This window comes from Canis lupus, chromosome 5, assembly GCF_048164855.1.
Source record: "Canis lupus baileyi chromosome 5, mCanLup2.hap1, whole genome shotgun sequence".
Taxonomy (NCBI): Eukaryota; Metazoa; Chordata; class Mammalia; order Carnivora; family Canidae; genus Canis; species Canis lupus.
The window spans coordinates 72,525,925-72,539,373 of record NC_132842.1 but is presented as its reverse complement, the minus strand read 5'-3'; the positions used below and the strand labels follow the sequence as shown (position 1 = coordinate 72,539,373).

Genomic DNA, 13,449 nt, shown 5'->3' with positions numbered 1-13,449 from the left:
CCCCAAAATTAAAAAACAAAAAAAGAAAAGCACCTCATGGAGAGTATAGTGCAGTTATGGAGATAGAGGTCTGTTCAGTCAACTATAATACAAAGCACAGTGTGATAATCATTAGAGGAGAGCTACAAACCAAGTGTTAGGGGACTGAAGACAAGAAAATGGTTTGGCAGGGGCTTTGTGGAGGAGTGAGCTTTGAACTGAGCCTTGAAGGGAGAAGGAGACAAGAAGAGAGTTTGGGCTTAAGGAATAACAAAGGTATAGAAACCTGAATGTACATATTGTATGTGCAGAGTACAGGGGGAGGCTGGTATGGCTGGCAATTAAGATTCTTGGGGAATTACAGTTGTAGATGAAACTGGAAAACTATTTGGGGGCTAGATGAGGGAGTTTTGAGGACTGTGCTTAAGTATGCATATTATAGGAAAACAAATGCTGTGGCAGAGCTGAGATGTGGATTCAGTTGTTTGACTACCAATCACATACTCAAACATGCATCCACCAGGTGCCTACTCTGTTCAACATGTCCTAATCATCTCATGTATCTAAGTAAACACAGTGGCTCCTACCTATACTCTCTTAAGTGACTCCTTTCTTTGCAACCGTGAGGACTAACTGCAGCAGAATGTCCTGGGTCCCTCTGAGTTTTCATTAAAATTAGGATAATGCTTTGAATTACATTAGAATCAAGGAGCATATGGTGCTGGACACTGGTATCCCCAACAAGTCTGCAAGGGAGATGTCAGGCAAAATCATCCCTCCATTCAGTCTGAGGCAAAGAGGTAGTAAGAAGTTCCTAGAGGTCGTGCAATTGGATTCAGTATTTATTAAACAATCATGTAATGCAAGTCATTCTTCTTCCTACACAGTTTATTTCAGTTAGCAGGTACTTATTAAGTAATTCACAAAGGACAGAGCACTTAATGAGGTGTAATGGCTGGTTGCATAGAAAATAGATGATTCCTACTTTCTTGGGGTTTATTTGGGATGGAACTAGTAGTGTGCTGTAAATCAGTTTTCCAGAAAACAACAACAACAACAACAATCTTGATTTGTAGTGCTTGCCAATTTCTGTGGTGTATAAACTCCCAGCATCACTGATTTCAAGCTACTAATTCGATGTCCCCAAACTTGGAGTTGGGAAGAGATGTGCACTATTGGTTCTCAAGAGCAGGCTCCAGGGTGCCTGGGTGGCTCTTTCAGTTAAGTAACTGCTTTTGGCTCTAGTCATGATCTCAGGGTCCTGGGATTGAGTCCCACATTGGGCTCTCTGCTCAGTGGGGAGTCTGCTTTTCCCTTTCCCTTTGTGGTCTCCCTCTCTCTTTCAAATAAATAAATGAAATCTTTAAAAAAAAAAAAAAAAGAGAGAGAGAGAAAGAGAGCAAGCTCCAGTACAGCACTGGGTGAATCATATATACTAAGAAGCCCTAAATCAACAAGTGAGTACTAAGGCATTTCTGGAGAGATCAGAGCCTAGGTCAGCTGCTTCTCACAGTTCCCATCCTTTCAAAGGACCACGATCTTGGAATTGGTAGTCATAATTATCTTGGTGTTGCTTTCCTATGGTAGCCATCTTTTCATACCAAAGTCATTGATGCTTCTTGTTTCTGACAGCAGTCCAGCTATCTGACTTCATGTGAAAAATGGCTAATGCAGAAGTGAGTGTTCCAGTGGGGGATGTGGTTGTGGTACCCACTGAAGGAAATGAAGGAGAGAACCCTGAAGACACTAAAACCCAAGTGATCCTGCAGTTACAGCCTGTGCAGCAAGGGTAAGTTACTAGAGATTTGGAATTTGTGAAAAATTTGGGAGGTTTAAAGAGTGGGGAAATTATAACTGTATGATTGCTTAGCATGAGGGAACATTCAACATCAGTCTCTCAGAGCTGGCTAACATATTTATTAAGTATTATGTGCTATATTTGTCATTGTAATACGACAGTGAATCATGTCCTTGTCTCTCTCCCTCTTGTCTACTGTAAGCTCTTTGAGGATAAGTTACATGGTTCCTTCCTCTTATTTATCTACACTGTCTAGCACAGGGTCTTGGTACATGTTTACCAAAAGACAGTGTAGTTAGTCAGAGGAGGTTAGGCAAGGCAATTACAAAAGTTTTCCTATCAGAAGCAGTCTGGACTCTAAGAGATGGGCAAATTTTTTTTTAAGATTTTATTTATTTATTTATTTATTTATTTATTTATTTATTCATTCATTCATTCATTCATTCATTCATTCGTGAGAGACACACAGAGAGAGAGGTAGAGACACAGGCAGAGGGGAGAAGCAGGCTCCATGCAGGGAGCCTAACGCGGGACTCGATCCTGGGTCCCCAGGATCCCGCCCTGGGCTGAAGGCGGCGCCAAACTGCCAAGCCACCAGGGCTGCCCGAGATGGGCAAATTAATCAAGCTTAGCTTATCAAAAAATATATATTAATGACCCTACTATTATCTAGGGTATTACAAAGCATTGGAAGAAATATAAATATAGCACATGGTTCCCACAATCATGGAGCCTGCAGTCTAGTTGTGCAAACCAAAATACATATATAAATTTTTTTTTAAAAGATTTTATTTATTTATTCATGATAGTCACAGAGAGAGAGAGAGAGAGAGAGAGAGAGAGGCAGAGACACAGGCAGAGGGAGAAGCAGGCTCCATGCAGGGAGCCCGACGTGGGATTCGATCCTGGGTCTCCAGGATTGCTCCCCGGGCCAAAGGCAGGCGCTAAACCACTGCGCCACCCAGGGATCCCCCAAAATACATATATATAAATAAAGAGGTCACTTACTTGGCAAAAATCTAAAAAGTGCCAAGTATTATGGTTAGCAAGTAGCTTGAATTCAGAGGATCATTATGAATTTGAAAGAAGAGATAGGATCTTTTATTTATTTAGTTATTTTAAGATTTTATTTTTTTTATTTTTATTTTTTTATTTTTATTTTTTTATTTTTATTTATTTATGATAGTCACAGAGAGAGAAAGAGAGAGAGGCAGAGACACAGGCAGAGGGAGAAGCAGGCTCCATGCACCGGAAGCCCGATGTGGGATTCGATCCTGGGTCTCCAGGATCGCGCCCTGGGCCAAAGGCAGGCGCCAAACCGCTGCGCCACCCAGGGATCCCTATTTTAAGATTTTATTTACTTATTCATGAGAGACACAGAGAGAGGCAGAGAGAGAGGGAGAGACAGGAGAAGCAGGCTCAACGCAAGGAGCCCAATATGGGACTCCATCCCAGGACTCCGGGATCACGCCCTGAGCCTAAGGCAGAGGCTCATCCGCTGAGCCTCCCAGGCATCCCGAGATAGGATCTTTTAAATGGTATTGAAGTTTAAATAAGAATTAGATCTACAGGGCAGCCTGGATGGCTCAGCTGTCGTGATCCTGGAGACCCGGGATCGAGTCCCACGGTGGGCTCCCTGTGTAGAGCCTGCTTCTCCCTTTGCCTGTGTCTCTGCCTCTCTCTCTCTGTGTGTCTCTCATGAATAAATAAATAAAATCTTAAAAAAAAAAAAAGAATTAGATCTACAGAGAGGAGGGAGGGGTATTTTATCTTCAATGTATGAAAGATTCTTTATACAGTTAGAAATGATCTTGGGGTTCCTGGCTGGCTCAGCCAGTAGAGCATGTGACTCTTGATCCTGGGGTTGTGAGTTTGAGCCCCGTGTTGGGTATAGAGATTACTTAAAGAAAGAAAGAAGAGGGGTGCCTGGGTGACTCAGTTGGCTAAGCATCCAGAGTCTTGATTTCAGCTCAGGTCTTGATCTCAGGGTTATGAGTTCAAGCCCTACATTGGGCTCCATACCCAGTGTGGAGCTTACTTTAAACAAACAAACAAAAAAAAAACAAAAGAGAGAGGGAGAGAGAAAATGTCCTTGGGCAAACACACAATTCAATCTCAATCTACTAAGTAACATACCTTGTTTTTTTGTTTGTTTGTTTGTTTGTTTTTAGTATAGGAAATTTGAAATATACCCTAAAATTTAAAAGATACTATAATGAACCCTTGTGTATACACCCATCACCCAACTTCAACAGTTATCAACACATGGCCAGTCTTATTTCATCTCTACATCTGCCTACCCCTAAGTTTTTTGAAGCAAATCCTAGACATTAGTATGTGTCTTGTAAAAGTAAGGATTTTTTAGTTTTTAAAATATAACCATAGTTTGCTGACATTTCTGAATATAGAAGGAAATATTCTAAGATCTGTAAGGGAAAGTTGACTTAAGTACTGATGGGGGTGCCTGGCTGGCTCATTTGGACTGTACAATGCTTGATCTCAGGGTTGTGAATTCAAGCCCTACATTGGGTGGAGAGATGGCTTAAAAAAAATAGAATCTTAAGAAAAAATAATTACTGACATATAGTGGATACAGTGTTTAGAATTTTTATTGGCACCTAAAGATTATGCATGCTTATTTAAATTCACTTGTTTGGGAATTTCATTTGTTACCTACACACATATTCATAGTTGTTACCCTTTGAGAAAGGGTAATGAGGAAGAATTAGCAGAAGATTCTTTTGTGCATGGCAGCTTTATTTTCTCTTGGAGTCATTGTTTCTTCTATTTTTCCTAAAGTGCTCTAATTGTCACTTAATCCTAGTCCTCCTAGAGACAGAAAACACTTAGAGACTTAATTATTTTGAAGATCAGTTCCACTTGTTTTGTGTGTCTTTTTTATTTTCCAAATAATACTGCTTTTTTTTGGAAAAGTCTCATTGCTTGATTAGATTATAGGCATCTTTGTACAATACGTTGACTCCCCAATCTACTGTTTACTCTAAATTTGCCGTATGAGCTAATGAATACATTTTCAGGTCCTGAATTTTGAGATGGCTGCCAATCAATGCTCAGCTGATTTCTCTAGTTATATTTTATTTTGTTTTACTTATTTACTTATTTATTTATCTATTTAATTTATTTTAAGATTTTATTTATTCATGAGGGATACAGAGAGGGAGAGAGTAGAGACACAGGCAGAGGGAGAAACAGGCTCCATGCAGGGAGCCTGATGTGGGACTTGATCCTGGGACTCCAGGATCATGCCCTGGGCCAAAGGCAGGTGCTAAACCGCTGAGCTACCCAGGGATCCCCCATACTTATTTATTTTTTTGAGAGAGAGAACATGTGTGTGTACTTGCCCATGCAGGTGTGTGTTCAAGGCGGGGGGGGGGGGGGGTGGCACAGAGAGAAAGAGAGAGAGAATCCCAAGCAGGCTGCACACTGAGTGTGGAGCCTGATACGGGGCTCAGTCTTGAGACCCTGAGATCATGACCTGAGCTGAAATCATGAGTCAGACACTTAACTAACTGAGCCACCCAGGCACCCCAGGAAATTTTTTCTTGATAAAACCCTGTTTACTTACAAAAATATAGACTGTACCCCACTTCCCACCACAAGTGCAATTTACTGGCTGTTGAAATTATATATAAATAAGAATTTCTTCTTTTAAAGGATTTGCACATATTGGTCAATTTATTTTTTCTATTTTTTAAAGATTTTATTTATTTCTTCATGAGACACACAGAGAGAGGCAGAGACATAGGCAGAGGGAGAAGCGGACTCCTTGTAGGGAACCCACTGTGAGACTCTATCCCAGGACCCCGGGATCACGCCTTGAGCCAAAGGCAGATGCTCAACTGCTGAGCCACCCAGGCATCCCCATATTGGTCAATTTAGAATGAGTTTACAGAACTTACTTAAAGCAGCGATTTCTCATGTTTATCATAACACTCATTCACTGACTAGCCCTTATTGGGTGCTTTGCTATGTTTTAGTTATATTCGATACACTAGACATACAAAATTGAGTAAATAAATAAGACATAATCTCTGCTCTCAGGGGCCTCTCAGACTATATCCAAGGGGAGGCAGACAGCTAAACAAACATATAATATTAAGTGTTATATGTGTTGTGACAAAGTGTAAAGTACAATTGGATCACAAAGGAGGATGTAGGTGATTATACTGGTGGAATATCAGGAAGGAAAAGTATCATAGAGGCTACTCATTAAAAAATAAATAGAGGGGCACCTGCTTGGCTCAGTCAGTAGAGCATGCAACTCTTTGTGGTTATAAGTTCAAGGCCCACATTAGGTGTAAAGATGACTTAAAAATAAAATCTTAAGAACAAACAAACAGGAAAGGATGTTCTGGGGAAAGCAGGAAGTGAGATCAAAGATAGAAGGTGTAAAAGAAGATAATAATTCTGGGAGCCACAGATAATTTGGTATGACTGGGGCTTGGATTATAAAGTGAGGTTTAGGGAGAGTTGAAACCAGGGGCCAGATCTTGGAGCAACTTAAATATCTTATTAAGGATTTGGGGCTTTATTGTTACAGCAAGTAGAGGGTTCTTGGAAGGTTTTAAGGAGGGATTTATGTGATCACTCTGGTAGGAATACAGAAGATCCGTAGATGCAAGGAGACTAGTTCAGACTAGAGATGATGCAGCCTGAATTAAGGCAGTAGCAGTGGAAAAAGAGACAAGGAGGCTGGCTGGTGTTAAGGAGATACATCTGGTAGGATTTGGTGGCTGAGTATGTGGGAGTTGAGGAGGAGGAAGAGGGAGAAGTCTGATGTAATTCCCAGGCTTCTGTCTTAGGCTGTAAAGTACTGGTGGTGCCACTAACAAGCATAGGAAATAGAAGAATGGTTTAGGAGAGGGAAGAGAACTTGGTCATTTTATTTTAATTTTTAATTTTTTAAAGATTTTAATTATTCATGAGAGACACACAGAGAGAGGCAGACATAGGCAGAAGGAGAAGCAGGCTCCCTGTGGGGAGCCTGAGGTGGGACTCAATCCAGGGACCCTGAGCTAAGAAAGACACTCATCCACTGAGCCACCCAGGCATCCTGAGAACTTGGTCATTTTAGACATAATGAATTCAGCATAGTCCTTTGGGACATCCAAATGCATTTATTTATTTAGCAGTTAACTGTATCCTGGTGTGAAATTCAGAGAAGAGGTCTGTGCTAGGGATGTCACCATGGGAGTGAGTGATCACTGATATAAGAGATATTTATTCAGGCAGTGCTTTCAAATAACAAGATGCAATGGTTAATACATTAACTTTATTATAGAAATTAAACATAGGTTGTTAGTGTATTAGGTTATCTGAGCCCATTTCTTAGAAGGTAGAAATATTTATTTATTTATTTATTTATTTATTTATTTATTTATTTATTTATTTATTTATTTATTGAGGGATAGATGGGGATGAGGAGAGGGAAAGTAAGAGAATCTTAAGCAGGCTCCATGCCCAGTGCAGAGACTGATGTGGGGCTTGATCTCACGACTCTGATATCATGACCTGAGTTAACAGTCAAGAGTCTGACGCTTAACCAACTGAGCCACCCAAGCACCACAGAAGATAGAAACATTTTAGAGAGACTTTCCCTAAGTGATATTTATTTGTTTGTTTGTTTATTTATTTATTTATTTATTTATTTATTTATTTATAAAGATTTTATTTTATTTATTCATGAGAGACAAGAGAGAGACTGGCAGAGACATTGACAGAGGGAAAAGCAGGCTCCATGCATGGAGCCCGACGTGAAACCCGATCCCAGGACTCCAGGATCAGGACCTGGGCCAAAGGCAGGCACTAAACCACTGAGCCACCCAGGGATCTCCACTCTCTCTCTTTTCAACTAGGCTTTGCTCATGTCAATAGTTTGGTTATGATGCTTTGAAAAATACTAAAGTGCTAAAAAAGACTAAAGTGTCTAGATTCCAACAAAGGACATCAGCTTCTATGGCCAGTGGGTTCTTCCTGTCTTGAAGTATCCAACAGTATTACTTTTAAGTCTTGTTTGGTTAATTCTATAATATAACTTAATCTTATACTTGAAGCAACATTTTATGTCACAAGCATTTAAAGTTATGAAGGCAAAAGTCTGTTGTAAACAGTAACAAGTGGTGATGTAAAGACAGTAGCAAGAGGAACTTTCCTTTGAAATTAGGAAAGTTGTTGGATTCATGTCCATGGCATAGCTGCTAAGCAGTCCTGGGCAGTTTGGAGTTTAAATACAATGGGGAATTAGTCAAAGCACTAACATAGTTGTAAAGTATATTTATTTTATTCCTTTTGAGATAGATTATAACAAATTTCTTAACCCCATGCTGTGAATATTAATTTTTTCATGATTTATGTAGTTTGTTTATCGATGGACACTTTTACAACAGGATTTATGAACCTGGGTCCGAGAACAACACGGCAGTTGTAGCAGTAGAAACTCACACAATTCACAAAATTGAGGAAGGGATTGGTAAGTCTTTTTGTTACTCCAGTATCTTTGACCTTAGCTTTCTTACTTGAGATTTCATCCCTTTTGTGCCTTACAGTTTTTCCCCCTAACCCATATGCCCTACCAATAATAATGCAGCCATCAATTTGACGGTAGTGCATCTAGAGACACTACTAAGATGCTAGAGCTGTCAGTTGATTGTTTAACATCAGTTTGCTAGGGTGCTGAAAAGATCTTCATCTACAAAAATTCCACAAAGAAATTGGAACCTCAAGGTTGATCCTGTCATTAGGGAAGTTGTTGATGAGAACTTAGGATGTGTTGATTGGAAAGCAGTCAGTGTAAAGAAACTGAAAAAAAAAAACAACTTTGAAATTAGACAAACCTGGGTTTATTTATTTATTTTTTTAAAGATGTATTTATTCACAGAGAGAGAGAGGTACAGAGACACAGGCAGAGGGAGAAGCAGGCTTCATGTAGGGAGCCTGATGTGGGACTCCATCCCCAGTCTCCAGGATCACACCCTGGGCTGAAGGTGGCGCTAAACCGCTGAGCCTCTGGGGCTGCCCTACAAACCTGAGTTTAAATCCTACTTTCTCACTTCTTAGTTGTGTGTCCTTGGGAAAGTCACTTCACCTTTCTGAGTCCCACCTATATACGTTGAAAACAGTCATTGCCTCACAGGATTGTTGTAAAAACAAAATAAAATTAAGCATGTAAAAGTACATAGGACTGTGTCTGGCACATAGTGTGAGCTTCGTAAGAGAGTTGTTTTGTCAAATTTTTCCATAAGATTCCAAAACATTCTCAGCCAATGTAAACTGTTAGCTCCTCAGAGGAACCAAGAGATAAGACATTTTGAATTAAGCTTTTGAGGAAAAGTGTTCAATAAATAACTAAAAATTTTTTTTCTATTTTCAGATGCAAGCACTATAGAAGCAAATGAGGATATGGAAATTGCTTACCCCATAACTTGTGGGGAGAGCAAAGCCATTCTCCTCTGGAAGAAGTTTGTATGTCCAGGAATAAATGTGAAATGTGTCAAGGTAATTGTCTTTTCTCCTTATTGGGGTATATTTGGGGGCTCCTTATTTTCAAAGAGTATAGTTTCACTGCCTCTTCTCTCTTATATATCATATCAATGTTTTCAGTTTTGTGGCTATAATCCCATGGTGTCACAGAAAAACATAAGGACTTTGGAGTGAAATTGACCTGGGTTCAAGTCCCATGCAGAATACAGGTTTTTTGAGAGCTGAGAACTTGTTTGTCTTGCTCACTGCCATATCCCCAGCACTTAGAATGATGCTTGGCATATTTATCAATAAATGTTTGTTGAATGAATAAATGGAGTCCCATCTGTATGACTGGGTGACCTTGAACAAGATAATATTTCAGAGGCTCATGTTAAAATATGCATAGTCACATACACTGTAAGGTTGCTAGCAGATGAAATGAGATAACATATGTAAAATGCCTAATAGAAGTGTACATTATAGTAGAGTTTATTGAAAATTATTACTAATAAAAACAAATTTTCATGAGAGCACAAAGTAGAAATAATTGCTTATTCTGTCTCTGTTGGTAGCCACTGTACCATCAGTGGCATCATCCTAGAATCTTTAAGAATTATAGAGTTTTGAGGCTCTGCATTGATAGTGGTGTCTATGGTACTTATTCTTTCCACCACATCTTGTCATCAGGGCTGGGTAGATTACTTCAGTTTATTTAAACAGCCTCTGCAATGTTGGACCCAAGTGCCTGATTTAGGGCATAAATGGATTCAGATGCTAATCAGTGTATTAATCTCTGATCTTCCTCCTGTCATATGTAGCTTTGTACCAGGACAGGGCACTGTGCCCAGAGAAGGATCATCTTCTCTGGCACAGCAGGGCAGGAGGCTGAAAGATACAAGGCTATGACTTAAGATGTCATCTGGGTATTTTTTGTACGTAACAAGTAGAGTTACCTTTCTTTCCCTCTTGGCCTAAGTTGACCCTGGGTTAATTTGGACTTTTCTTTTTACCTTAGTTCAATGATCAGTTGATCAGTCCCAAGCATTTTGTTCATCTGGCTGGCAAGTCCACCCTAAAGGACTGGAAGAGAGCCATTCGTCTGGGTGGAATCATGCTCAGGTGAGCTTTAGTAACAAGCACTTACCAGGGTGCCTGCATGGTTCAGTCGGAAGAGTATGCAACTCTTGATCTCAGAGCCCCACATTGAGTGTAGAGTTTGCCAAAAATAAATAAATTTAAAAAACAACAAGCACATACCTTTTCTGTTTTTCGTTTTTTTAAAAGATTTACTTGTTTTAGAAGGGAGAGCGTGGGGTGGGGAGAGAAAAAGAATCTTTTTTTCTTTATTAAGATTTATTTATTTTATTTTATTTTATTTAAAAGATTTTATATGTTTATTCATGAGAGAGACAGAGAGAGAGGCAGAGACACAGGCAGAGGGAGAAGCAGGCTCTCTGTGGGAAGTCTGATATGGGACTCAATCCCCATACTCGGGGTCACTCCCTGAGCCAAAGGCAGATGCTCAACTACTGAGCCACCAGGCATCCCTTATTTGTTTATTTTAGAGAAAGAGAGCACAGGAGCAGGATGGACAGAGGGAGAAAAAAAATCTCAAGCAGACTCCATGCTGAGTGGAGCTGGTCCCAGGGCTTGATCTCATGATCAACGACCTGAGTTTAAACCAAGAGTCAGATGCTTTTGCCACCCAGGCACTCCTGGAAAGAGTCTTAAGTAGACTCTGCGGGGAGCATGGAGCCAGATGCAGGGTTCGATATCACTACCCTGAGATCTCCACCTGAGCCGAAACCAAGCTGAAACCAAGAGTCAAATGCTTAACCAACTGCACCACCCAGGTGCCCCTCAGCATATACCTTTCAACTAACTTTGGGGGACTTAGTCATGGTAGAATACAAATAATTCCATATTTTTTCTTTAATTTGAAAATTTTATTGCCTCTGAAGAATTGGCTTGGCAATCTGTCTATTGACCTTCATCAACTAGTTCTTAAAATTCTTTTTATTTTTTATTTATTTTTTTTAGTTCTTAAAATTCTTATTAGAAAAGGAAGATTGAATTAAATTAACTCTTCCCAGCACGTAGGGCAAATTTTTCTGATGTCAGGATGTTAGGATCCTTTCTTGGTGGAGAAGTTCAGGAATAGATGACAGTCCTACTTGAGATCACCAAGCATAGGCAGGGCTAAACCTGCTGCTGAGTAAGTGTGCCAACCATGAAGTGTGGGCTGACCGGCAAGTTCTGTGATAATCTGGTAAAATAGAGAGTGCTATTGATAAGTAACTCATACTCAGTGAATGCAATCCTTGCCTTCATAGTACCACAGAAATAAACTTCAGAATGTGTAATACCCTCATCCCCATCTCTTTATGCAACAAGCTTATTGTAACTTTACCCCCTCTGGTGAAGATTAACATTAATTAGTATTCTTTGAGCACTCACCTATTGATAGAAATTTTTAAATGTGGCCAGGAATGGAAAGTTGCCCACAGAACATGTATCAACAGCCATAAGAGCATCCTACCCTTTGTCTTTAATTCTTTTTAAGGAATCTGTCCTAAGAAAAATCTGTAGTGCTTATAGAGATTCAGATACAGAGGTGTTCATGCAGGGGTGCCTGGGTGGCCCAGTTGTTAAGCACTTGGCCTTCAACTCAGGTCATGAACCCAGGGTCCTGGGATTGGGTCCTGGGATGGAGCCCCATATTAGGCTCCCTGCTCAGCTGGTTGTCTACTTCTCCCTCTGCTCCTCACTCCGCTCCTGCTCTCTCTCTCAAATAAATAAATAAAATCTTAAAAAAAAAAAAAAAAAAAAAAAAAAGATGTTCATTGCAACATTGTTGAAAATTATGGTCTGCTTTAGGGACACCTGAGTGGCTAAATCAGTTAAGCATCTGCCTTTGGCATAGGTTGTGATGCCAGGGTAACCGTAGGGAGCCTGCTTCTACCTCTCCCTCCGTCCCTCCCCCTATTTGTGCTTGATTTTTTTTCTCTCTCTCTCAGATAAATAAAATATTTTAGAAAAAGAAAAGATAGGGGTGCCTGGGTGGCTCAGTCAGTTAAGTGTCTGCCTTTGGCTAAGGTCACGATCCTAAGGCCCTGGGATCAAGCCCCATCAGGCTTCCTGCTTGGTAAAATGCCCACTTCTACCTCTCCATCTGCTGCTCCCCCTGCTTGTGGGTGTGCGCTTTCTCTCTCTTACTCTCTTTGTCAAATAAAATCTTTCAAAAAAATAAATTTATGGCTTATCTAAATATATATGATGTCATTTCTAAAGAGATTTTACATGGAAAAATGCTTATGATGTAAAGAAAGAAAGAAAAAAATATAAAATTGGGGGTGCCTGGTGGCTTCATAGAGCATGCAACTCTTAATTTGGGGTTTGTGAGTTCAACCCCTCCCCATGCTGGGTGTAGAACTCACTTATATAGTTATATATATATATATATATATATATAAAATCTTAAAAAAAAAGGGGGGGGGGCAGCCCCAGTGACACAGCAGTTTAGCACCGCCTGCAGCCCAGGGCGTGATCCTGGAGACCCTGGATCGAGTCCCACGTTGGGCTCTCTGTAAGGTGCCTGCTTCTTCCTCTGCCTGTGTCTCTGCTTCTCTCTCTCTCTGTCTCTATGAATAAATAAATAAAAAATCTTAAAATATATATATATATACACACACACACACATATATGCACACACAGATATCCAAAGGGGCACCTGGATGGCTCCATTGGTTAAGTGTCTGACTCCTGCTTTCAGCTTGGGTCTTGATCTCAGGGTCGTGAGTTTACGTGAGTTCAAAATATATAATATTTGTATATATTATATATTACATATATACTGTATATATATATTACAGTATAATTTTATCTTATTTTATTTTATTATTATTATTTTTAAAAGATTTTATTTATTTATTCACAAAGAGACACAGAGAGAGAGAGGCAGAGACATAGGCAGAGGGAGAAGCAGACTCCATGCAGGGAGCCCGACATGGAACTTGATCCCAGGACTCCAGGATCATGCCCTGGGACAAAGGCAGGCTCTAAACTGCTGAGCTACCCAGGGATCCCCTACAGTGTGATTTTAGACTGTAGACACACATATATGTACTTAAAATTTAATGGAAGAAAATACGCCAAAATATTAATGTTATCTCTGTGTTGGATTTTTTTAA

At 40.0% G+C, this 13,449-nt stretch overlaps 1 protein-coding gene across 8 annotated transcripts in view; it reads left to right on the top strand.

The window, feature by feature from the left end:
• The window catches only part of GMEB1 (glucocorticoid modulatory element binding protein 1), a 37,160-nt gene that overhangs the window by 6,699 nt on the left and 17,012 nt on the right, over nucleotides 1–13,449 (top strand). For 3 of the 8 annotated variants that reach the window (XM_072827459.1, XM_072827462.1, XM_072827458.1), the window contains exons 2-5: nucleotides 1,612–1,768; nucleotides 8,155–8,267; nucleotides 9,168–9,292; nucleotides 10,275–10,378. In XM_072827459.1, the coding sequence (XP_072683560.1) occupies nucleotides 1,641–1,768; nucleotides 8,155–8,267; nucleotides 9,168–9,292; nucleotides 10,275–10,378 (470 nt within the window). In that variant the 5' untranslated portion in view covers nucleotides 1,612–1,640. The remainder of the gene's footprint in view (nucleotides 1–1,611; nucleotides 1,769–8,154; nucleotides 8,268–9,167; nucleotides 9,293–10,274; nucleotides 10,379–13,449) is intronic. The other 5 variants (XM_072827460.1, XM_072827463.1, XM_072827461.1 and 2 more) reach the window with 2 other exon arrangements.